The sequence below is a fragment of the Zonotrichia albicollis genome, chromosome 5 (genome assembly GCF_047830755.1).
Source record: "Zonotrichia albicollis isolate bZonAlb1 chromosome 5, bZonAlb1.hap1, whole genome shotgun sequence".
Taxonomy (NCBI): domain Eukaryota; kingdom Metazoa; phylum Chordata; class Aves; order Passeriformes; family Passerellidae; genus Zonotrichia; species Zonotrichia albicollis.
Genome location: NC_133823.1, coordinates 47,529,311 through 47,556,438, shown reverse-complemented (window position 1 = coordinate 47,556,438; position 27,128 = coordinate 47,529,311). Strand labels below are relative to the sequence as shown.

The window sequence follows — 27,128 nt, the reverse complement described above, 5'->3', positions numbered from 1 at the left end:
TAACACATGGAAGTTTGGCTCAGTGCAATGTGAGCTCCCAGTTAGATGCAGTTGAATTGCTGTACTGTTTATCTTTGCTTTCTCTGTTATCTTCCAGATCCCAAACACAATACTCAGTTCCTTGTCCCAATATTTCTGCTCTTGTCTGTTCTGCATCTGGAAGCTGGGTGGTATGTCTCTCTATCACCTTGTATGTTCAGGGACATGGGTTAGTGCTGACTTACTAAATGTCTGGTTTTTATTTTGCTTTGGGGGATTACCTTCACGTTCCACCTTCTTGCCTCCCTTACCAGCCAAGCAGCTGATGCAACTCTGCAGACTTCTGACAGGCCCCCCGAGCAGTTAAACAGGTTCATTTTGCTTTCTGTAAATCTTGCCAGCGTGCAGACAGGAAGGAAGGAAGCTTTTGAATGTCTTGCACTTTATCAGAGTAGACTTTAGACTTTCTGTTAAATGTCCGCAAGTGATAAGAAGCAAAAGAAAAGATAGAAAAGGAGCTGCTGCTTGGAAGGCAAAATCAATCCTAGGATTCTTCACAGAAGCATTAGAGGTAGGATTGATAATCATAATTGTTCAGCCTATAGAATTTTGTAGGCTTTTGGTTTTCTTTTATAGCCTTAAGCATTATTTCTTTTAATGATTTCTGATTTTATCAGATTAGTCAGCAACAAATGGGAAATTTTCAGCCTAAATGGAAGCAAGACTGTGTTCTTCAGTAATTAATGCTTTGCAGCAGTTCAGGTGTTGCCACAGTTTGACCACTGGAAAACGACAAGTGAGTTATGTCTCTGATAAACTTGTGCATTTGTACTTGAAGACCAATCCCTGAAAATTGTCCTGAGGAAGTGGGATGTGTACATTAAAGACAGGAAGATACTAGATGTTGAATGTGGTTTTTCTTGCTTTAGGAATGCAATGTGTTTAATCAGTTTCCTTGCATGTGTTTTGCCAGCCTGGGTTTTTTTGGTTGAGGGTTTTTTAGTAGTAGGTAGCCATAAACTTTATCTGGACATAGTCTATTTTCTAACGTATTCGTGCATATATGCAAACATACAATCAGAATACACATCTGATGCTAAAAGAGATACATAAACCACTGGGAGGATGTGTAGAGGAGACTTGCCTTCACCAAGATGTGCCTGCATTCCATATTGGCTGCTTTGAGAATGGAATGTGAATGTAAGATGTGAATAGACCACAGACATTTTACTGTAGAATAAGGGGTTGCCTGTCTAGATCATTTTTACTTTTTTGCCTTGGTGTATGGTGAGCACTTCTATTGATTCCTCTCTCTTATGGTGTCATTATTGTTTGCAGCCTTGGAGGAAACTAACAACTTCCCTTGAAGATTGTCTTTTTATTTCTTTATAATTTTATTCCAAAAAAAAGTAAGTGAATTCTACCAGCATTATCCTTAAGAGCATTTCCCTTTAAATATTTCCTAATAGGCACTAAGAAAAATTGGGATCAAAGCTACTGTATTTAGGAATTTACATAAAAATGTACAGAACATTGTTGACAGTATAGCACGTGCATCAAAACCTCCAATTGCATCAAAACCAGCAATCAAATAAAAATAATTTTCCTTTCATGGTCAATACCATTTGAAAGTTACCGAGTGTGTGTATCTTTTCTGTGTGCTGACATTTTCCTGTAGCTCTTTCATAATTGCAGACCTTAGCTCATTAAAGTCTTTCCATTTACCTGTAAAGAAAAAAGGTTAATGTTTCCCAGATTCTTTTAATGAATATAATAGTATCTTCGTTGTATTGATAGTTTTCATAACCAGCTGTATTTCTGAGTGCATCTGTCAGTTTTCCTGTTTTCTTTGCAAAAATGGTGATTGCCATTAAAGTGTCAAATATTTGACCTTTGCCTAATTCTCATTCCCATGATGTTCATTGTTCTTTGAAATGCTGTAGATATCATATGTGTGGGTATCCACATCTAGACCCAGAGTGCAAGATTGTAAAGGTTTAAATTGTTCTGCTAGCTGAAAATGTTGCACTCTTTTTTATATGTGTATTTTAGCCCCAGACTTTGTGGTGACAAGCAAATAAATGTTGTATAAGGAAACGGGTGATATTTGAAACCATTCTACTTCTGTCTGAGTCTTTGAGAGGACAAGACTGACAGTGGCAAGACTTAGAAAAGCAGAAATGACAGCTGTGAACATTTCCATTCTTAGTCATTTGAGCTCAGTTGTGCGAGTGCCTTCGAACAAACAAGGAAAGAATAGCTGCATATGAGCTGCATGAGTCAAAGCAGAGTGACATGAGTCTGGGCAGGACTTAAAGGGGGGAAAACCTTCCTATTTTTTTAGTTTTGAAGAGATGAGATGATGTGTGTGTTTAATTCAAAATCTTTACCACCATGCTAGTGATAAAGATGTGGAGCACGGAGCTGCCATCAGAATAATTGCTTCAGGAATGCTCCTTCTGCAGGAGCTGTTTGAACTAGCACACAGAGATGTACTTGTCCTTGGCTGGCGAGGCTGTGAATGGATTTTGTGGCACGAACTTTAAGGCACTGTCTTGCACGTATGGCTCAGGGAGCCATTTCATAGCCATTCTGGTTGGGTGAAGAAGTGCTGTTGCTATGGCCTTCTGTTTGAGATTTGCTAGGAAGAGATTGGTTGTTTTGACCATTCATTTTAAAGTTGGTGAGTTGAGTAATTTTTCTTCTAGATACAAGTTGTGTCAAAGACTACTGAGCCTCCAAAGAAGCTGTATAAAACTATAAAATTAAGTGATACTGCAGCAGGTATTAAGAAAGTATAACAGCTTGTGCTTCTTACATTGATTACTTATGTAAAACAATGTTATATACCCTTTTCCTAAAAATAAATGATTTTTCAATTTGCTTGAGATTTATTTAATGTTCACTTTCTTTTGTAATGTTTTCAGTCTTAGAATTGCTTTGTATGCTTGATAAAATAATATATTTTGTGGTAGGCCATCTGAAGCCAAAAGAAAAAGTGCAGAAGGTTATTATATGGTTAATGAAATGAGAAGTGAAAACAAGCATGTCTTAAGTGCCTCTCTTTCCACCTATTTACTTTAAGAGCTGGTAATCATCCCATTGTATGGCCTTAGGTGGTGGTGTGTTTGTGCAGCTAAGGGCGTGTGTTTTCTTTGTTAAACATGCTTTAGAGATTATTCTTCAAATTATGTGGGTGTTGTATTTGATTTTATCTGCTATCTGAGTCATGCCACGTTTCAGCTGTAGGTTATGTTTTTGTAATTTCTCAAACTTGCCTTTTCCTTTCAGTTCTCTGCAGGTAAAGTTCTAATTAGCAAGATGTGATCTTGGCGTGTGGTACGATGTTTTTACCAGGTTATAGAAAAAATATTCTAGACTTTAGCTTGTATGATTCTTATTCTTAATCAGCTTTTAAGTCTGTTTGAAGCTGTCATTTGGGAAACCTTGCTTGGTATTGCTACCTCTTATCTATCTATCTAGATATAGATGGATACATGAGTTAGTGTGTGTATCTATAGATGTATCTGTATATGTGCAAACTGTCCATTCACCTGTTCAAGACATCCAAGTAGTTTACAGCAGCTTCTCTTTTTCAGATTACTGTGAACTGGGAGATCTCCCACCCAGATCCCCATTGGAACCAGTGTGTGAGGATGGCCCCTTTGGGCCAGTGAAAGAAGAAAGGAAGAGGACACCCCATGAACTTCGGGAGCTGTGGAAGAAAGCCATCATTCAGCAGATACTGCTCCTCAGAATGGAGAAAGAAAACCAGAAGTTACAAGGTTGGTGAAGTTCTTGTGTACTACACCCTACTGCAATACAAATTCACCTTTCTCTGTTTTCTCTGTGGCCTTGGTAGTGGACTGCACCAAGACTTAATGAAACATTCTAGGAACCCACAGGTAAATCAGGTTAGCAATATCTCCCTCAGCACTCATTAGTGTAGGTGACAATGTATGATCACTTTTTTATTACTTCACCTTTTATTTGTTTACTTGATCGGAAGGGACACTCTCTTTACCATGGCTGAGGTTTTTTAGGCTGGTGTCTAGAAGCCCTCACAAGGAATTCAGCATGATCAGTATCATGAACTGAATTCTTTTCTACATTCACATCCACAGGTCCTTGTCTAAGTATTGGTCATTGCAACATTGTGTTTAGCCAGTCTTGAGGTTCAAAGGAAGTTCTTAAAGAGGTTGTTGTGGACATGAAACTGTGGGTTCCTGCAGTAGTACCCATACTGTGCAGGCAAGGTTTCTGTAGAGTGGTAATGACTTAGATCAGTCCAAAGGGACTTGAGAAACTGTAATTTTCAGTTGTTCTTAACCACAATTTTTCTGTGAATGACTTAGCTGCAACAAATCCATTTTGGTGGCAATTTTTACACTTAAAGAACCGGTGTATGCAGAATCACAAGTGATTGCCTTTGAGAGCTGCTCCTTTGAAAATATGAATGATGAGGACCAAAATTTTTATCTGGGTGATTTTAGATGTTCAGGAAGGGAGTCGGCAGCTGAACCTTCAAAAGGGGAGGCACCTGGCATGAAAATGGTGATATTTCTTTTTCTTTCTCAACTTGAGAGGGACAGACTTCCAAGAAGTGTCTAGAAAGAGGGCCCAGCTGTATGAAAAGTTCAGTACACCAAACATGAAATCCTTCTTTAAACTCAGGCTAAGACACATGGCTGGGAAGACAGAACACCTCTTAGATATTGGATATGGCCTGCCAAAGCACTCGACCCACCTCTAGGCTGTTTGCTCCTAGCAGTGTAGCTCTCCTGTTTCAACCCTATTTGAAGAACACCTGACACCTAAGTTTCCTAAGAACCCCACAGGTGGCAAACATGTTCCCAGCAATGTACTAGCTAATCCAGTAAACTAAAATATGACAATGGATACCAGATATACAGTGTCCTTGGCCAGAGGCTGAGGCCATCTGGAGAAGAGGTGCTAAGAGAAATGATTTATACAGTCTCTTCAAGCTTAGAACTGTGCTGTTGTAAATGAGCTTCTGTAACTTTTTTATGGCATTTGGAAATAAATTTTCTCTGTTTTGTGTATTTATACTCCTGATTTTTTTAAATATCTCTTGTATTCAAATTATCTGAATTTACAGCCTGCAGTCAAATTTTTGGCAAGTTCATATTATTGATATCCATACACATTTTAGCAAGTTTTACTAGATGCTCCAATTTTGTCTGCCCAAAACAACAAATTGGAAAACCATCACACATGCGTTAAGATTAATATGTCTGAAAAGCCAGTTAGTGAATGAATGAGGTTGGCAGAACCGAAGGCCCAGCTGTGCTGTGTGCCCTGTGGGGTGAGGAAGGTGTCCTAGGTAGCTGCTGCATGAACAGCTCAGATGGTGGGACAGTAGTTGAAAACAGCAGAGGACTGTGCTGCAGTGAGCACAGCATCTTTACTAGTAGTGCTTACGTGTGATATTGGGAATTGGGTAGTGTCAGTATCTAAATAAGCTTGTTGATAAAGGCATATTCTCACCTCAGCCCTCACAAGTCACATTTTTGCACATAGCATAAGAAGACTGAATAAAGCAGGAGAGTCTGAAAAGTTGCCAAGAACCAGAAAACATTTATTTGCAGAAGATGAAACATTAAAAGATTTCTCAAGGTTTTTTTCCCTATAACCTGAAATTTAAATGCTTTTTTTTTGTTATATTCATACAATACCATTTGTGTTTTAAGGTTTTTAATATTCTGATTTATAAATGTGTTGATTTTGACCTGACAAAAATATTAAGAAGTTGACAAATAGTTTTGAAAGACTGAATTACTTTCAGTGTGAACACACAGCTGTAATAAAACTATGAGTGGATGCATTTCATGTATTTGTTGTTAATTACTGAATTAAAAATTAAATATCCTGAGTCCAAATCTTGCAAACACTTAGGTAACCTCACAACTCACATAAATAACCTCATTGAATTAAGTCATTCACATGTGAAAGCAGCTACAGGATAAGCAGGTACCCTTCCCAGATATAAACAGTTCTTTTCTTTTCAGTTTTTAAAATCTATATGCTTGTGTAATGGGAGTGCAGGACCAGATAACCCTTTGTGACTTTAGAATTCAATTATCTAAAAAACCTGAATTGCAGATACAGATCTCAGAACAAGCTGGGTTTAATGTGTTGATAGTGTCATTTGCAATGTAAATGTCAGGCAATCTTTAACTGTTTACTAAATTTATATAAAAGAGTTGAAAATACAAATAATGGAGAGTTAAATTATCAAAAGATAATATAATAACATTTTAACATAGATTGTCCCAAGACTGAAATGAATAGGAGTGATTCTATGAATTCATACTGTGAAGTCCTCAAAAGTAGCAGCAGGCTTATGATATATGGCAGAATATCCTCAAAATAAGAGTATCTTGTTACCATTACAGTAATGCATCATCACAACACAGAGGTACTGTAAATACATCAGGACAAATTAATTAAAAAACATGGTCACTTCATGATACACTATTTCATAAACATAGTTTCAAATCATGTTATTTGTAAGAGAATTACCTTTTAATTTTTGTTTAATACTATAGAAAGAGCCTTTCCAGACTTTTACATGTTTTGAACTTTTGCTCTGCTTCATTTTTTGTAAGTAGAGAGCTGCTCATGTCCTGGAACTAGGTGCATTGAGTACCCAGCCACATTACAGTCTAGTTAAAAATTTGAAACCTATTTTGTTAGATTCTCCATACATTTCCCACTGTTTGTCTCTCCTCAGTGCTGTCTTTGTAACTGCATCTTGGCTTCCTTATAGCATTTTCTTTCATCATTTCATCCTTTCAGAAATAGATGACTGACATATCTGTATCTCATATGAACTACATCTTTTTTTCTCCTCTTCTATTTTTTCGGTCTTATTACTTGCACAGATCCATCCACTGTCACAAAACATGCTTAATTATTTAGTTTACATGATTAATATTATAAAATCCTGTTTTCTGGGCACATGATATTACTAAAATGCCCCCACAGGAAAGAAACTTGAAAACTTTACCAAGACAACCTTTGAAATTCTCACTCTACTTCAAAACTTTGGAATTACACTCTGCTACAGAGTCATTTTCATTTCTGCCATGGTTTTTTGATGCTCTCCCAGCTATTGTTTTTACTTAGTTACTACTAATACGGGGCTGTATGCATAACAAATAAATGACTGAATTGAATTTGTGTTTTCATTTGCTGAAAGTCTTCTGCACTAAAGAGCTGGGAAAATGAAAATTCCTGTTATGAAAATCATATGTTTATTTCATTAGTCATCATGTCTCATGATTCTTCATATTTAGGAGTTGATCAGAAGTAGGGAATTAAATTTAACTGGCCAAACACAATTAATATTGCACATAATATCTTTCAAAAACCAAACAAACCGATCCAACCCCAGAATCATGGAATTATAGATATTAAATGTTTTGAGTAGTAGCACAAGACAGTTGTAAGTTAAATGAATCCATTTTACAAATAGTAAACAATATTAACTGCTACATTCATTATATCACCTTTTAGCATCTGAAAACAATTTGCAGAACAGACGCCTGAAACTTGACTATGAAGAAATCACACCATGCTTAAAAGATGTAACTTTGATTTGGGAAAAAATGTTGAGTACACCTGGAAGGTCAAAGATTAAATTTGATGTGGAAAAAATACACTCTGCTGTTGGACAAGGTAAACTGTTTTTTGAGTTGTTGAAATGCATGTAAATTGTATCTGAATAGTGTGGCCACTTAACCACTCCTTATAACCATTCTCTCTAGTGCTGTTCCTCAGGCTGCTGACTAAACAAGTAACAAGTTTTGGTACCATCATGGTTATGCAAATGCAGGTACCAGTCCCTTTCACTGGTAGCTGCAGTTGTATCACTAGAGCTACAGCATACATTTTTGAATAACATCTGCCCTTACCAGGAGAGTTGTATACTACCTCAATGCATTACAGTTTTTGCAATCTAATTTTATAAATTAAAAGTTACAATTAAAGAGAAAAAAGCCTGGAGAGTGCCAATAAATGACTGTGTGAATAACTGAAGAAGCCCTCTGCACTGTTTTCTGGAAATTCTCTATTCCAGGCTGTGTACTATGTCTGTGCACAAACAGTAGACATAGTATCTCTGCAGAACTGTCTTTTCTCTGAGGTCAAGAACCTTCTCTGAGTTCAGGAACTTTGTCCTTGCAAGCACCACTTACAGTCTTCCTCACAACTGCAGGGCTGACCAACCACCCCTGTCTCCACTGCAGCAAAAGTAATACAACCTAAAGATGTTTTTAACATGTTCTAAGAAATTGGGCTATTACTCAGTGTTGGTTTGCCATGGTTGGACCCAAAGGCCTTAAGCTGAGTGCTGTATGGACTAATGGTGAAGATAGGTCCAAGTGGCTTTTTCTAGTTCTTTACAAAGCTTCCAACATATAAGGAAGTATCAAGATTTAACCACTATCAGAAGTTTAATATTTTAAATATTGCACCTGGCTATGTGCAATTATACAAGCAAGTTAAACCAAATTGCCCATTTAAGATAACTGGGTAATTCTAGATTTTTAACAATATCAAATCCTAATGTGGTTTGTTATCTTTCCATGTAACTTTTATGCTTGAGTAAATCTTGATTTCTCCCATTGTTATTGTCCTCCATATGTTACAAATATACCAAAAGAAAGAAACAGTCCTAAGAACTTCAAGCTGTAAGTTACTTCAAACTGTAGTGTCTGGTTCCAGTACATTATGGATTAGATGGAACACTTCCCCAAGTGAAAGTGCATTGATTTCTTGTGTAGCTGATTTAATAGTGAGTGATAGTCTTGTGCTGAATTAATTTTACTCTCAGAGCTTTACATACAGTTTAAAAATGAAAACTGTCATTACTTATGTGAAATAGTTAAGTAACAACTGCTGTTTTTACAGAGAATAAATTCAAACTTTAAGACATTTTTATTATGCACCAGTCATTAAGCAAGCCAATAGCAAAACTAGAAATACAGTGTTTGCTATCTGATTATCTGCCTTGTGTTGTAGTCTCTAGATCACGTCTCATTTGTACCTATCTATATTTTGATATGTGTGCACCCTACCTTCCTGAAACCTACTCATAACATCAGAGTCCATGCTATATTTGTGAAAAATGTGAATTAGTTCTATTGCAGTACTTTATTGTGTACTTTACACAGAAAAATTTGAGATAAGCATATTCAGAGACAAGTATTGCAATTCTTGATGCCTCTTCTAGTGCTTCTCAGACTGGATGTAAGCATTCACCTTAGGCAGTTCATAGTATTTCTTTCTGCTTTAAATCACTCCTGTTAAGGCGCTGATGTCTTTTATTGGTTGAGGAAGTAAAAGCACTGTAGTTTCATCTACTTCTGTGGTCCACTGGAAGTAGCCAATAGGGATGTGCCTGACTGTGTAGCACACAGGCATCTTCATTTCCTCAATCCTGTTGACTATAGCAGAAGCCTCAGTAGGAGTACAAATTACTGATTTAATTGCTCTCTCTGCTCAGGAGTTCCACGTCACCACCGTGGGGAGATCTGGAAGTTTCTAGCTGAGCAATACCATCTTAAACATCAGTTTTCATGTAAACAACAACCAAAGGACACACCTTATAAAGAACTCCTAAAACAACTAACTTCCCAACAGCATGCAATTCTTATTGACCTAGGTAAGTAGAGTGGTGGTCTGAAATTAATAAAAGGGTTTGTGATCTCTGTGAGATACTTAAAGAAGGTCACACACAAAATGGCTTTGACTATTTAATAATAGGTTGTTGGTAAGAACTGCTTTTAATATGCTGTGAGAAACCAGAAGCTGATGTTTTTCCAAGAGGATCACAGCCCTTTTGTGTGGGATACTCCCACATTGAACTCAGTATTCATTATGCTCTTCCCTAATAAAGGCAAAAAATCAATGTCTTGCAGAGCATAGCACTGACACTTTGGTTCTGAGGAGCAGTATGGGTCAGTTTAAGAAGTCCTTTATCACTGCATTTGATTAAATGGATTTGCAATGAAAAACTCCATCAAAGGAAATTATGAACTGCAAGTAACCAAATGTCATGATAAAAACTTATGGGGAAAGTTGTACTTGGACTGATCTGAATTATTTTATTTTTATTCTTGCATTTTTTTCTCTTACATCTTTTCTGTAAAGCAGTAGTACAAAATTGTCCCATCATAATTCTGCTCTTTATAACTACTCAAATAGTATTTAAGCATTTTTCACAGCAAGTGGATCTACCCCCTTTCTTGCCTGATAAGGAAGGATTACCTTTTCCCAGAGCTGTCTGGGAGCCCTCATTTATTATTTTATTAAAAAGTTAATGTGCTGACTGTCTTCAATGGGTACTAAACTGTGAGAAGATTTGTCAAGCTTAAATGGTGACCTAAGCTTTAGATAAAAAGAGGCTATTTTCTCCTCTTTTGCAACACTTGGTAAAGTAAGTCAAAAAACCAAAGCAGTGCATAGAAAATAAATAGGAATGTGAAGGAACAGGTGTGTTCCTGCAGAAAGTGGCATGACCGGAGGGGGGAGAGGGTGGGGGCTGTCACCTTCACTTTCCCCTACTTGGCAGACCTGCCTGGTTTTGACTTGGCACTGGGAAAGTAACAGTCCAAGGAGCTTTAATGCCACCTGGGAAGGGGCAGTGGCAGTATGTGTCAATTGCCTCCCTTCAGACTTTGCAAACCAATCTGGGCATTCCCCTGGACCAGCAGTGCCAGACAACAATCTTTTGTGTTTGAGAGAGACATGAACATACAGCCAGAGATCAATTACTGGCAAATACCTGTTGGTCCAGCATACCTGGTGTTGATAGCCCTGGCAGTGAAGGGTGGGACACTGAAGAGGTTCAGTAAGAGGTGAACAGTTTTGTGCTGGACAAATTAATTGAACATCTTAGCAGAGGGATGGTGCTGGGATGACTCCTGGACAGTAGGGAGCACAGCCAGTCTGAGCTTGTTGTCTCAGGTAGCAGACTGGGGCTTACTGGCTCAGCAAGCTGTTCATATTTTCTGCCTGGTTCTGCACACAAATACTTCTCATCTTAGCCATGTGCTCTTCTTGTAGAAACAAATGACTGCTTGTGTTGGCAAATTGGTAACTTCATGGTGGTTTTCATGCAAGCTGCTGTTTCTTCAGGGTGCTGTTTGCCAGCCCACTAGCTGAACAAGGGATTGGGCCCTGTCATAACCATAACGTGAATCAGGAAGCTGAAGACTTCATAATGATTTACATTGAAATACTGCTGTGTTGCATGGTAACAGACAGCATAACTGGATAGGCAGCTAGAAGGGATTTGCATGTTCTGACTTGTGTTCCTTCAGGCTATCAGAAGCATTTTTTCTTAATCTTTAAGAATCCTTCTGAGAGCATGCACTTACACCTTGAAAGAAAAAAGCTATGTTCTCACTATATAGTGGTTGTAATACTTGAAAATCTTTCCCAAATTAGGCTAAGTAGGTCTTGTTAACACAGGGTGAGCTAAAGCTGTAATAGTATTGCTCACACTTAGTTGAATTGATGCATCCTCAGATGTAAATAGTGCTTCCTGAGGCTGTGAGTGTGCATATGGGTGCAGAGCTAAGGTATAGCAGCTGTTTTGCTGGCCCAATTTACATGTCACAGTCCTAGCATTGTAGGAAACCATCCATCACTGGGTGTTTGCTGAACATGGTAGGAAAATTAGGTTTTGTTTTATTGCATTTTAAAAAGTAAAGTAATAGGTACTAACCTAGAGCATTCTGGGGCTCTAGTGATATCACAGTTCATTTAGTCTCTTCTGGATAGGGCCAGAGATCTTTGGTCCAAAATAAAGGCTAAAATTCTTAGTTAAGCCAACATCAGAGCACTCAGAAGCATATCAGCTTGTTAGTTTAGCAGTTCTTCTCCTCCATTTACTGGTTTTTAGAACTTCTTAACGTTCTTATTCTTGCTGAGCTTGTAACTCTTTTTCATGACTTAGCAAGAAATGAGCTTTGCTGCCTGAGTGAGGCAGTGCAGGTCTGCCTTTAGTGTGCTGTAGTAACTTGTCCTTCAAGCAAAGGAATGCAAGCTCCTTCTCATTTGAAAGCTAGAAATACTTATTCTGTAACATTCAACTCTGACAGCCTGGCCAGAGAGACCTACTCAGAACTGAATGCCTTGTCCCATGTGACAGGCCAGAGCAGCTTCCAGATGGCAGAAGGACTCTGCCCCAGGCTTTGTCTTGAAAATTGTATCTGATATTCTGATATTATCTGGTAGCACAGCAGCATTCCAGGAGCTAAAGGGTGGGGTAGTATTTAACAAGTGCGCAACCAGAAAACAACATCACTTAATACTAGAACAAAAGAGGTATTCAGATCTCTCCTCTTGAGGTATTTCACAGTGGAAGTTTGATAGGGGGAGGGTTTTTCCTAAAAGTGAAAAATTTGCCTTTGGAAGTTTTAAAAAAAATCTATAACAAAGCAGTGGTGGAGTATAAGAGTCAATTGTTCTGTCTTGTTAACTTTCTTATGGTCTTCCTGTGGGTTGACTCAAAATCTACTTCTCAAAAGAATCTACAGTTTTGAAAGACTGTTTAATTTGACAGTATGACAAGGTTTTGGGGGTTATGTTGTTTATTTTTTAGTTTCAGTCACTAACTTCACCTCTTTTCGCAGGGCGCACGTTTCCAACACATCCGTACTTCTCAGCACAGCTGGGGGCTGGGCAGCTGTCACTCTACAACATTTTGAAGGCCTATTCACTTCTGGACCAGGAAGTAGGATATTGCCAGGGCCTTAGTTTTGTAGCAGGAGTTTTACTGCTTCATATGAGTGAAGAAGATGCTTTTAAAATGCTGAAGTTTCTTATGTTTGACATGGGTCTGAGAAAACAATATCGTCCTGACATGACAATTTTGCAGGTATGATTTCATTTTTTTTAAGTAAAAGATGCTAATATTAAATAATAATACTGCAATATAGCTAGCATTGTCAGAAACTGAACTTAAATTGAATTCTTAAAAATAGGGAAGGATAATCTAGGAAAAGAATACATCATCTTAAATGCATCATTTTCAAATCAAAATACTTCTGGGGAAACTGTGGAAACTATAAATAAAAAGACTTCTGTTGTGTTCAAATGAGGTTCAAATGACCCTACAAATGAGCCTGTTGTAGGCTCAGAGGTGACCCATCCTGTGTCTTTTAGGTGGCTTCCAGGTATTTCTTGTTTCCACACATTTTCATCCAAACATCAATTGACAAATACCTTTCTCTGTTTCTGACAAGGATGAAGCATGGACTTTGCTGTTATGAATGTTAAAACATGTTGATCTTTATTCTCTTGTTCTTATTCCATATAGATCCAGATGTACCAATTGTCTCGACTTCTTCATGACTACCATCGAGATCTCTATAACCACCTGGAGGCTCATGAGATTGGCCCCAGCCTCTATGCTGCCCCCTGGTTTCTCACCATGTTTGCCTCCCAGTTTCCCCTTGGATTTGTATCCAGAGTGTTTGGTAATTCTTCATAAAACTTCTCTCGGTTCTTTCTGAAGTCTTACATGTGGAATCTTGGTATTATTATAGCATTACTATCCAAGCAGTTTCAGACACCCAGGAGAAATATTTTGCTTACTGTGAACAGAAGAAAAACAACAGAGGTCATCCTATGGAATGTGCAGTATAGGAGTAAAAGTGGAAGAGAGAGGAGGAAAGTAAACAACAGTCCCTAGTGTCTTTTCATCTCCATTATTACATTTTCCCACCTTGTAACCACTTTTAGAGAGGATGTAAAATTTGATGCCGTGAAGGCAGCCATTGTATTATGACAATGACACTTCAACACCAACAATTAGTTATTTTTAAGCTGAAAAGAGATGTAACAAAGACATCATCTGAGAAGTATATCCATTTACTCCATTATCATAATTTCCAGCAGTGTCAGCAGAAAATTAGCTTGAGCATTATGTTTTAAGACACACACAGAGATGGCCCTTGCAGTGTAATCATGGACTTACTCTGCAGAAATACAAGATATTTAAACTAGTGTTTCTTGTCCTGACAGTTTAACTTCCAAAAATGTTTGGAATCATCTGGGGTTTAGTTTCTAAAGTCACTTCTGTTGCCTATTTTTAATATCTACAGAAGCTTTCTTTTTTAATTAAATTCCAGTTAAGAATTTACCTTGATGCTATCTTCTGGATGTATATTTCATAGACTGTTTGATGTCTGAGAAGATGCTTTGTTTCCTTTTCAGTTGTTTGTTTTTCCACTTCATTATGTGGTACTGGATTGTCCATAATGAGCGGGGTGGATTGGAACTTTCTCCCAAGTTCTTCTCTTCTAGTGAGAAGCCAGTTTCATTTTCCTTAGTGATTGAGATGCAATGAAGAAATTGCTCATTAGCAGATTAATACTGACAGTTTCTTGACTTAAAAAAATATGGTCCTGCCTACCACAAATAGGAATATAGAGCTCAGGAAGAACCAAAGAGAATCCTGTCTAGTTTCTGTTTAAGGGCATGCTAAAAGAAATGCTAGAAAAGCTCACATTGAAAAGGATGGTGTATAGAATAAAACTATATGTCCCATGATTAGCATCCAAACTCCAGGGAAAACAGCATGTTTTTTTCCTTGAAGAGTGCAAAGCAGGTTAATGTGCATCAACAAGTATGTAGCTGACAGTAATAATCTGTAGGAGTCAAATTAGGTGCTGTATGCAAGTGTCATACACTGAGTTTCTAATCAGCTCATCTTTTTGTTATTCTTAATCTTTCATAGTATCGTACATGGTAAGAAGTGTTTGAATGGGGCAAGTGACTGCAGTGATGTTGTAAAAGTGCCTTCTGTATCCAGTATATTTGGATTTCTGCCTTAATACACAGATTAGTATTTTCTCTGTCATTGAAGGATTGTAGAGCTTTAGAAAACAAAGACTTTGCCTTAGAATAGAAGGCACAGATACATGATCTCCATACATCTGATTTTAGATCAAGAAGAGAAAAGCATGTGTGACAGAAACTGTTGCTTCTTAGAAACCTCTGATGTTTTTTAGAAAGTTCAATGTGACCAACACTTGCAGCTTTGTATTTTGTATTTTCCTTAAATTCAGTATTTCCTTTGTATTTAGTAATTTCCTTAAAACAGTGTTTACTGGAGCTACGTTGGTTAGGAACATTGGACATTCTCTTACATTAGAAAGTAAAGTCTTGTCCTCACCCATACTAAAGACTCTGAAACACAACTTTAAACAAAAAAGGTTAGAGCTGTTCCTCTGCCAATGGCTGTCAGCAACAACATTGCAAGTTAAAATCCAATCATTTTTGATCTGTGTCTTCACACATTCTTGCAGAACATACATATACAGATTTTCATTGCTCACTTATTAGAACCCTTGGGAGGAAAGAATGTTGATGCTGAAGTGACTGAATTATAGGTTACTACTAGTCTGAGATTGCACTGCCATTTTCTAGCATGTTAATTTCTGAACCCCTAGTATTTGAAGCTAGCCCACAGTTATATATTTAATTATATAATTGTTACAGACCATTCTTTTGCATTTCCATAGAGCATGCTTTTTGCAGACATCTAAAAGGCAATATGTAAAAGAAATGGGTTAGACTGTTTTATGAATCAAATAGCAAAACTCCTTTTAAGTTTTCATTTATCTGTCCAAACTTTGAAGACTTCTGAGCAGGAGCTGATGAAAGTAGAGTGTTATGAAAGATGCATTCTTTAGTACCCCTGCTTACTTATTCATAGAGGAGATTTGATAGAATAGTGTTTATTTTGTTTCAAGATTGTAGATAAAACTTAATTTTTTTAATCTTGTAGACTGCCAGTCATGCTGACATTAATTTGGGTACCTTCACTGTGTTGTTGTTGGCTGGGAGCCTGCTTAATATGAAGCATGGGGAGTGGATAACAAACAGGTCTTTGTTAAGTACTTGCTGTTTTAAATGAGAGAGGGATTTCAGCTGTGTATTACCAGCTCAGTCATACAGACTTTCATTAACAACTTTCGGGTCACCTTGAGTTAATCTGCATGTCATTAGGGGGCAGGTGCTGAATCATAAAAACACATTCTTTTTAGCTTTGCTTTTTTCACTTTGTGTTTCTAGCTGTTCTTCAGTATTTCCTGTCCTAATACAGAGCTTTCCCTATGAATCATTTTACCATACTTACGAGTTTCAATAGAGAATTGAGGCAGATGCCTTCTCTGTTATGACTTTTTAATAATTTCTGCCACGGGAGTTCACATTCAGCTCAACACGGAGCTGAAAAATGTTAGACCCCTTCCAGGACAAATGGCAAGAAAGTGTGAGATTTGTGGTTAGTTTTTACTTGTGCTTTTCTTTCTTGGAGGGAGAGAGTGAAATGACTTATGGCTTCAACATTGCAAGCTAAAGAGTGCAAGAAGGGAATTTCATTATGATACAAATTTGGAAATAGTTTGGTTTTACTAAGAAAGGCTGTTAGCCAGTGCTTTTATAGGTTCTTCACTACATCAGAGATAACTGTAGTTTTGCTAGTAGTCCTTCCAGCATGCTGGGTTTTTTCTATCTCTTTGCTTTACTTTTCTTTTTTTTTTCTTTTTTTTTTTTGTATCAAGGCTTTTTTTTTTTTGTGTCACTATGCTACTTCTTATGTGAAGTGTTTGTGTATTGAAATATTGATTGTGGCTGCATTCACAGCTTCAAATACAAAGCAGGGAAAGAACAAGAGAGAAGCCTTTTCAAAGTAATTTTATATTTAGGAAATATGATAAAAACTCCACAGTATCTTCTATTCCTTTATCACCTCCATCAGTATTGTTTAATTCATTAGATGCTTTTGTCTGTAGCAAGGTGAGCCCTTCAGTGAGACCAGGAGCAGATTCTGACAGTAGCAGGAAAGTCAAGTGCAGGGCAATGCTGTTTGTACAGGCTGGGTTTCTTGTCTGATGCCTTTATTGCAGACTTCTATTTCTTTACTCTGTAAATACATAAGCACTTTGTAAAAGAAAGGAAAGGACATTACATTGACAGGTCACTGTATATTGTGGTTTCAGTGTGCTTGGTATGCCAGGTGCTGTCATTGCAGGGCCACCTGCAGTATTTACACCTAAGCTGTATGACTAAGATTTCAGAGTATTTATTAATACCCTTATTAGCATATTAACAGAAGTGGTTGAGACACATACTAAAAATAAACACATGCACCTGAAACTTGAGGCTACTGGAAAGTGTGCATTTAGCCTCATGTGCTAAATGTTTTATTGTGGTTTTGTGGCTTTTCCACCACATGAGAGAAAAACCGAATTTCAGATCTTCAGTTGTGTCTTCAGGTATAGGTTTTTTCCCTGTTGTATTACGATTTTTAAAGGACACTGGGAGCAGATTTCTATTCAAATTTATATTCCTACGAACATGAAAACAGCCTACTAAAGTATTACATGCACAAAAAGTGGCAACATTGATAAACTTGACTACTTAGTTTATTGTAGACCTAGCTTAAACTTGGATTGCTTTTTTTGGTGAAAACTCACTAAACAAATTAATAAGTGATTGTGTTAGTCAAGTGTGGTATTGACAGTAATAATCTTGATCCTATAAAACTTCTAAAGCCAAGAGCACATGTCCAGCACAGTGTATCTAACCTCCAGGTCACTCCTCTCAGAAGTTGTTGTCTTTTGACTATTTTTTGCTTTGATATTCTTGTCAAAAGATGTGCTTGCTTGGTATAACCTGTTTTTTCCTTGTTTTCACAGATATGCTCTTTCTTCAAGGATCAGAGGCTATATTTAAAGTGGCTTTAAGCCTTTTGGGAAGCCACAAGCCCTTGATTCTGCAGCATGAGAATCTAGAAACTATTGTTGATTTTATTAAAAGCACTCTCCCCAATTTGGGTTTGGTACAGATGGAAAAGACCATTAGTCAGGTATGAAATAAACTGAAAACATGAGAGGTATGCAAAGGAATGCTCTTGTTAAGTTCTCAACAGAAAAAGCAGAACAGCTACTCCTTCAAGCTGAGAACTCCCTTGAAGTTTGAAAGATGTTGAAAACTTCTGGAAGCAGATGTCTTGTAAACCAAGATGACTTAGTAGCTTTGTATGATATTTTAACCATTGGTTATTGTCACTTTATGAAACCTTTAGTGAAAATTAATTCTTATTTCATCAAAGCTTGCCTTCCAAGTCTCATATCAGAAGCATAAATTGACTTACAAGAGCCTCACAAATGTTAACCTTACTTAATGAAATTAGAAGCCTTCCCACATCCACTCTGTCTCTACTGGCCTTTATGGTGCTGGCCCAGTGTGTAACAACAGCACCTTTAAAATTCTCTCAGGAGTACATGGGGCAGTGCAGACTGTTGCAGTGAGTAGTGACTCTAGAGAGCAAGACTTGGAATCCTTGATACAATTCTTTTGAACAGCAGACAAGGAAAATGATGCAACATTGGTAACACTCCAGATGATACTTATGTATTATGAAAAAAACAGAACTTATTTCTATTACAGCTTGCTTGTTTAAAAATCCTAAGTGTTTTTCACACTTGACATCTAAACTGCTTCAGACAAATAGAAGATGGGCTTTAGCCAGTTTTTTCTGAAGGCCTTTTGTGGTCCAGAACATAGGGGCTGTACTGTGCAGAACTGCAGATGCTGACACCCCCCAAGGGCTGCCAGAGATCAAGGCCCGTGGGTTGATAAAGAAAGCAGCAGCACAGTGCTCTGCAGAGGGCTGCTGAAGGGCTCCCTCTGAGCCCTGGCAGCAAAGCTTCAGGGGGACACAGCTCACATTAGGGCTAGAAAAAAGGCTCCTGGTGCTTACTGTCAAAGGAAAGAGATGAGAACTAGAACGTCTGTGCAGGAAGAAGGAAAGAAGGAATTTCCAAGGGGCAAAGGGGGTTGTGTGTTACCTGCCAGGCTGAAAAACTTGCAGTGCTTTCGTGACCTGCAGAAAACCGTGTGCTTTGAGCTGAAGGAGGGAGGGATGCTCTGTTTAGGCAGCCCTGACTCCTCTAAATTGGAAGTGGGAAGGTAGAAGTGAGTAGAAGGAAGAGCAGTTTCCCACTTTGATCAGGGCTGACTCTGAAGAGAGCAGCTCTTTGACCAGCCCACAGTCCATACACAGCTCCTGGGTTAATCCCCATGCTCCTCATCCTTCTTCAGCATGGCCTTTGGTTCCGTGCCTTAACTAAGCTTAGCTTAGTTAAGCTTAGCACTAAGCTAAGTGCCTTCACTTAGCTAGGTTTCAAATAAAACATTTTATTGCCTCAAGTTTCCCTTCTTTCAGATTTCATACTCTGGTTATGACAGCAGGGATTTCCCTCCCTCCTCAGGAGCACAGAGGCTAAAAGTGGCAGCGGTCATGAGAGGAAGTAACATTCTGCCCTGCCGAATTGCACTGCTTGTTTTAGTGAAATTTCAACAGGGTGTCTTCTCCAGAGATGCTCAGATTCACAGAAAATGAAAATTCCCTATGCGTAATCAAACTCAAATTAAAATTGTATTTCAGCCTTTTGTGCTTAGATGCTCAGTACATACATTTCTGCTGCTATTTAACTACAAGAAAATTTTTTATTGGACATGTGACAGAAACTTTTTGTCATCTCATGTTTTCTTTAACCAACAGTTAAAGATTTGTAGACAGAGCAAATAAATAGGCAAATGTCCCTGTGACTTTTTAACAGGTATTTCAGATGGGATTTGACATTTGACTCATTTTCAAAATGAATAAAATACAAGAGGTTTAAAAATAAAGAATATCCCTGGAATTTCCCTTCTTGGGCTATTTTTCAAATACATTTTTAAATCAACTTTTATTTCTTCTATGTTCTGTGATTGGCACACTTGTCCTTTTCATTTACTACCTTCTTCACTGCTTGTAGTGGAAATTGGAGTCATAATAATGAATAATTTGAAGGCAGATGTTTGCCAAAACCTAGAAAAAGGAAAAGAAAATAGTAGGTTTTTTTCCCCTTGGGTCATTCTGCTTCTCAATTTATTTATCTGCTTTTAAAAGAAAAGGTTTTCTTAATATTCATGGATAAGACTGAGCATTCGTTTCAGTGATTTGTATTTAACAATAATAGAAATCTATTTTGATGTTACATTATGTTTTTGTTAAGTGTGTTAGTGTAAGGATGGAACATTTTTTCTTTCAGTCTGTAAAAATACTATATAGTCATAAATAAAGATAGCAAAGTCTACTGTTTTTCATTTAAGGCTTTTATTTTACTTAGCCTTACACATGTGGCAGGACTTTGGACCACACTTTTTCTGAACTGACAACTAATTCTGGGTATGACTAGAAAGGTTTGTGCCAAACTGAGATGTATTAAATTTGAAAAGGAGAATACCCTACAAAGTCCACAGTCTTGAAACCTTTAGTGTATGTAGTTTTGCTGAAGTCAGGCAGCAAATCAGTAGCAAAATTTTTAAGTAGATCCAATGCCAATGTATTGCACTCTACTGCCTCAGGCTTGCCATTTCCATAATAGAAAATGTGAATACCAAAAAATAAGTTATTTTTTTGTATGCATTGATTAAATATCTGAGTCTAGATCGATAGATTTTAAAGCCTTGAGAGAGCAACAATTTTGATCTGCACAGCACCTAATAATATTTTTCTATACAACAGGTGTTTGAAATGGATATTGCCAAGCAGTTGCAAGCTTATGAAGTTGAATATCATGTGCTTCAGGACGAGCTTATAGATTCATCTTTAAATGACAATCAGAGACTGGATAAATTAGAAAAGGCAAACAGCAGCTTGCGCAAACAAAACTTTGATCTCCTGGAAGAACTGCAGGTACAATTTATATCTCATATATGATTAACATTCTAATTTTCTAATTTATGCACCTTTTCAGAAGAGCCTCTCCAACTCCACATCACAGGAGGGATTGGTGTTTGGTCTAGTGAATTTAAAATGTAGACACCTAAGTTTTATCTAGTTTAGCCCTCAAATTTTACATGCAGAAGAAATTCTGAGGGGTGGTTAGAGCATATACTTGTAGTTAGTGAAAAGATTCAACACACTGCCTCTTCTCTTTTAATTAAAATCATATCTGTAGAAGATAACTAAAAATAAAGTGCTTTTTCAACTGCATTTTTATATTTTCAGTCACTGCTTTATTACAGCAGGGATACTACTCTGCCAAAAATGAGTATACTAATTCTAATGTCACAGTTTGAGGATACATTAGAGGAAGGATGCATTGTCTGTAAAGCATACTTTCTATTGCAATTTTTTAGCTGTTTTCCAGATTGTTTAAACATTATGTGAAATAATAATTTCTAAAATATATATTCTGCAGCTTTTTCAGAGGCAGCGTATCTGTTCTTTGTAAGGGGTTATTCTTTGCTTATCTGAGTAAGAAGTCAGTTTTCTGGCTGCTTTATAACAGATGTTTGCTCTAGAACTTTTGACTGTGCATTTAGTTTGACGGAGAAAGGGACTTTGCAGAGAGGAACATATGTGGCCCGAAGTTTAGAATCCGACTAGCTGAGGGCGAAAGGCCGACGCCCCTCTGCAATTCCTGGCCAGCACCCTTCGGCGTCTGATGGCCTCGGGCTGTGCTGGCTGCGGACTGGCGTACCTCGCTGGTATAGGAGAGGAACGGAGCTGACCATTTCCCGGGGGTTAAACATCGGTTTATTGAAGGTGATGCCGGATCCAAAAACACCGGGAAACCAGCCGGGAAAAAGTTTTTTTCATAGGGGGTGAAAACAGGATTATAAAGGAGGGGGGGTGGGTACAGGCGGAGCCAATCGGGAAAGGTGAGGGGATGAACTTCACAGAACTGACACTCCATGGAGACCAATAATCAAAAGGTAAAGGAGGTGTCCTGGGACCCCAGCCAACCACCATCTCCAGAGAGCAGAAGGTTCTCGAAACCTGGGAGGAGGAAGGGAGTGATTGACTGGACAGGGAGGAAACAACTTTCACTTATAAGGGAAACCAGGGGAGGAGCAATTACATATCGGCAACTATGAATAGCGGTTGCTATAGCAACTTAGCTGGCAGGCTAACGGTGGCGGGAAAGAAGGGGGAACGAAACCATTTTACACATAATAGGGGAGAACAATACATAAATTGGGGGAATAACACAAGAAACTTAACAACACACTACCACAGGACTTCAAGGGTAAGAAGCAGACATTTCAAACCTCTTGATTATTATTAGACATAAACTTAGTAAGATAATTGCTGAGGGAAGTTTAGGTTTCTCAGACATTGGTTCTTTTTCCTGACTAAAGCCAGTCAATCATGCAGATTTAGATTGTCCCTCCTAACAAAAATTTGCTTCAGCTGTACATTCTGATCCTGTGAGATCTGATCCTGTTTTAGGTTCTAGGTTGAGCCTTAGAGAAGTCAGGAGAGGCACTCTTCTGCAAGATATTTTCATAAAGCTTTGGGCAAATATGGACAAGGAAATTGTTGGATACAGTAAGGGGAAGACGGATTTCTGGGATGATATTCAAGATGTGATGTCCTGTAAATACCTGTATCAAGGATCTTCAGCTTGGGAAGTGTGGGCTGGACAGTGGACAGTGTGGTGGATTGAAAACTGGCTGAAAGAGTTGTGATCAGTGGCACAGAGTCCAGTTGGAGGCCTGTGACTAGCAGTGTTGCGCAAGGTTCAATACTAGGCCCAGTATTATTTGTCTCATTCATCAAGGACTTGGATGAAGAGGCAGAGGCCTCCTCAGTGGGTTCACTGATGGCACAAAGCTGGGAGGAGCAGCCAATACCCCAGAGTGCTGTGCAGCCCTTCAGAGGGGCCTCGACAGGTTGGAGAGACGGGCACAGAAAAACCTTCTGAAATGTAACAAGGGCAAGTGCAGGGTCCTGCAGCTGGGCAAGAATAAACCCAGGCACCAGCGCAGGCTGGGGGCCAACCTGCTGGGCAGCAGCTCTGAGGAGAAGGACCTGGGGATCCTGGTGGACAACAGGCTGTCCATGAGCCAACAGAGTGTCCTTGTGGCCAAGAAGGCCAATGGAATTCTGTGGGGCATTAGGAACTGCATTGCCAGTGGGTCAAGGGAGGTGATCCTGCCCCTCTACTCAGCCCTGGTGAGGCACATCAGGAGTGCTGTGCCCAGTTCTGGGCTCCTCAGAGCAAGAGAGACATGGAGCTCCTGGAGCAGGTCATCAGGATATGAAGAGAAGGTGTGAAGTGGATGGAGCCAGGCTCCACTCAGAGGTGCAGAGCAATAGGAAAAGAGGGAATGGGCAGAAACTGATGCATAGGAAGTTCCACCTGAACATGAGAACTTCACAATGTCCTTGACTGAGAACTGTCACAGGTGGCCCAGAGAGGTTGTGGAGTCTCCTTCACTGGAGCTATTCACAAGCACTCAGGACACAGTCCTGAATGACATGCTGTAGGGGACCCTGGTTGAGCAGGGATGTTGCACCTGAATGACCTCCAGGGATCCCTTCCAACCCTATCCACTCTGTGATTTTGGGATCTTCCACCCACTCCTGTCCCTATAGACTTGACAGCCTTAATCAGTTTATTATGAAGCTCATCTCCACCTGGCAAGTCAGCAGCTAGAATTACAGCAGGGAACTTCACTATCTTACACTGTAGTGTTGGAGCAATCCCTTTGTCTTGGAGGTGGGCTGCATCAGACCTTGTTTCATAGGGCGGAAGGTGACCCATTGCTGATAGGAGGGAAATGCATCACCAGATAATGTCAACGGGTCAATATCATTTGTCAATACTTTGTCCCCAAGGGCTGAACTTTTTAACCCATCATAATTACAGGATGGGTAGTGGGCTCATCAGAAAGGTAAATACTTTCCTGAAAGCAAAGACCAGCCTGTACTCATCCTGTCTCCAAATGTTATTATCCAGTGCTGAAACTTCCAGACAGATACCTGACGTTGTCAGAGTACCTACAGGTCTCACATGGTGACTGAACCATGTAATACTTTGTTTCACCATGAAGTAGAAGGCCAGTACTTGCAGCCTTTTGAGGGGGAACTTTTGAAATTTTTCACAATGTGTTTTCCATTTGCATATTGCTCTAAATCCTCTTCTCCTTTGCCTTCAAACCTGGTATTCATTGGACTCAATGTTGAGGTGAAATGAGGATGCAGCTAACATGTTGAGTTGTCTTTGTTTTGCAAAGCAACAACTGTGGCTGGCCAAAAATATCTCCCAACTGACCCATACAGAAGCTTATCTTAACCTGCAGTTCTTTGGTATAAAATCTGGAGATTTGGCAACTTTCTAATTTCATTACTTTGCATTATATTCTAAGTTTAATTTTTCATAATTTCTTTTGTATTTTATATATATTCATCTCAAAAAATAGTTTAAAGATGGTTTCAGTAATTAATAAATTTACCAGTTTTTCCCTTCCCATCCTTTCTCCCCTACTATCTTTTTACTTTGATAGGTGGCTAATGGAAAAATCCAAAACCTTGAAGCTACAGTAGAGCTTTTATTGACCAATGAAGGCAAACTGAAGCAGTCCATTCTCACTCTTGAGCAGGAGCGAGCAGCTCTGCTGAAAGCTGTGGAAGAGATGCAAAAAAAGATGGGTGATACAGATGGGAAGCCTCTTCTTACTAGACAAGAACTGGATGCTGACTGACCTGCACAGCTGTAAGGGAGCAGAGAAGCTGAACAAGAAACAAAGGGAAGAACTGAGTCATTTTGTCATGATCCGTGGGGATTTGACATTGTCGTGTTTGTTATATACACCTTACTGTGGCAAAGCAAGATAAGGGCATGGTGGCTTTCCCTATCAGAGAAGCTGGTTGCCTGGGGAAAAACTCTTCTCTTAGTATGTAGAAATACTGTGAAGAGTAAGATGCCACATAAGAAATAGTAAACAGGAGAAACTTGCTAGTGTATGCAGTCATATGCAATACACTGTAAATATGGTATGGATTCTTCAATAAGTGCTTCTAAACCTAAGTGCTTTGGGTTTGTCACATTTTTGTTTGTGTCTGGATCACCACCAAGTTAAATAGCACATCCTTTAGAAGGTCTTTTGAAGAAATATGTCAGTGTAAAACCTTTGAATGGATGACTGCCCCATTACAGCTGTGGAGTGGTAACATTTACAGGTGATTTGTATTGGACTTGAAATTTTTGTTGGTGTAACTCCCTTACAGCTTGGCTGGGTTCTGTTAATTATGTTGTTTACACCTCAGAAAACTGCTTCCTGATGCTTGAATGTGTGAATCCACTGAACTCCGGGGAGCTGGACATTGTCATATGTAACTATGCATAACTGGGGGTTGCCTTCCTTTTTTTTAAGTATGTTGGTTTAGTATATTTCTTCTTTAACTACCATTAATTTAGTGTATTGTTAGTTAGCATTATCTGATAAACATACTGTATATAATAATTACATTATTCTTAACAAAATATACTGACATTAATTTGGTGAAGCCTGTGACTCTTGCAGCATCATTCAAGGATTTGTATTCAGACTCTTCAAATTTCATCTTATTTATTTCTGATCTGCTGTGTAATGTAAGACATCTTTTTTTTTCTGGGAAAGTAACATCCACTGTCATTTTTTCCCCCTTTATTTACTACTCTATGCCCACCCATCCTTTAGGAAATCTAAAGATTTTTTCTGAAGTGGAGTCATTTCAAGAGCTTTATGATGTGCCAGATATGCTTAAACTGTTTCATAAAGGGTATAGAAGTTCTAATTAGGACGCCATTATTTTGCAACGCATCTTTCAAATAAGATTACATATCTAAAAGAGTAAGTCTCACTTTTCTTAATGCAAAAGTAGTTTGCAAGCCAGTTAAAGCAACATTGTGCAATAATACCCTTGGATATGTTGTTGTTGGGTTAACTTCAGAATTAGGAATATTGCCATAGTTTTTTTCAGTCACTAAGCACTGAGTTTATAGGCACTGGTGTTTTGTTATAATGGAGATTCACCCAGGACATGATTTTTATATGTTTGGTTTTTGCAAGTCCACTTTGTATTCACTTAGTATTGAAATTCCACATACATCAGTTATTATTAATCCATTTACCTCTTAAGATTGTTTTTTTTAATTTGGAAATCCACAGCGAAGCTTATGCTTCATGTTTAAAATCTTGTCATAATGGACCTCATACTGTCAATCACTCAGTAATGTTGTGTTTTTACAGCATAGTGCCATCATTCATTCACTGACTTTTTAACAAAAGCAATAAAAATAATAATAATCTATGCCTACATCTATGTTGTTACATTTTTTGGTATTCAAACACAAAACCACAGTTGGTGGGGTGCCAGTTCAAAACCACGTGAGATGAGACATCCCCTGGAAGTACAGTGCTGTCTACAGTGGTTGTTAATTTCCATTCAGCTCCCTGGTCCAATGGAACAGTTGCTTCTATATAGTTGGAAAAGCCTAAAGTTGCTTATTACCTATTTACCAGTTCATGCTTTCTGAGAACAGTGACTCTAGTTCTCAACTAAGTGCACTTAGTAATGTGCTTACACAAATTCTCCATAAAGGCTTTGGACTAGAAGTTGAAGGGAAGTAATACCACTTACCAAGTTCCCAACTTTGAAAAAGCTCAGGGCTTTTCCGTCCAGAAGTATGAGAAAGAAATAATAGAGCCCAGAGCTAGTCCCAGATACTTGATACTCCAACTATGCTGTAGCTGAGCATCCTTAAAAATGTGTAAAATTAGGTCTCCTATTTTCTGAGCACCAGAAATTGTCATCACATACCATCTTCTTTATTAACAGTAATTTCTGATTCAGAGATTTTTTTTTAAAAGCCACCTGCAAATCAGGTGGAATTTGAATTGAATCTCACAGCAGAAATAGCAAATTACTCACAGAAAATCAAAGTTGAAATAATCCACATTTTCTCCATATCATTTCTACAGATAAAAATCCCCTGCAGTGATGCCTAATCTTTGAAGAAAAGAAAAAACAGTGAAGAAAGAAGGAGGGAAGGAAGGAAGGAAGGGATTCATTGGTATGTGCAACTTAGGCTTCCAAAGGTGCATGACAAAGGCAGCAAGGGATGCAGTGTAAGTGTGCTAGTGAATTACATGGATGCAGTAGTCCAGAGAGAGGCTAGCCTGAAATGTGGCAAGAACTGATGTTGACATGTGCAACAAGAAAAAGGCAGGATCTCTGAAACTTTTGCAGTGAACAGTGCTGCATGGACGGAGGACTG

The 27,128-nt window shown here is 38.4% G+C and overlaps 1 protein-coding gene across 12 annotated transcripts in view; it reads left to right on the top strand.

Annotated features, from left to right (window-relative positions):
• TBC1D1 (TBC1 domain family member 1) overlaps nucleotides 1-26,169 on the top strand; it is a 101,725-nt gene extending 75,556 nt beyond the window's left edge. For all 12 annotated transcript variants that reach the window (XM_074541616.1, XM_074541620.1, XM_074541617.1 and 9 more), the window contains 8 exons: nucleotides 3,579-3,764; nucleotides 7,519-7,680; nucleotides 9,509-9,667; nucleotides 12,645-12,889; nucleotides 13,331-13,490; nucleotides 17,721-17,890; nucleotides 20,600-20,770; nucleotides 24,373-26,169. In XM_074541616.1, the coding sequence (XP_074397717.1) occupies nucleotides 3,579-3,764; nucleotides 7,519-7,680; nucleotides 9,509-9,667; nucleotides 12,645-12,889; nucleotides 13,331-13,490; nucleotides 17,721-17,890; nucleotides 20,600-20,770; nucleotides 24,373-24,570 (1,451 nt within the window). In that variant the 3' untranslated portion in view covers nucleotides 24,571-26,169. The remainder of the gene's footprint in view (nucleotides 1-3,578; nucleotides 3,765-7,518; nucleotides 7,681-9,508; nucleotides 9,668-12,644; nucleotides 12,890-13,330; nucleotides 13,491-17,720; nucleotides 17,891-20,599; nucleotides 20,771-24,372) is intronic.
• The last annotated feature ends 959 nt before the right edge of the window (nucleotides 26,170-27,128 follow it).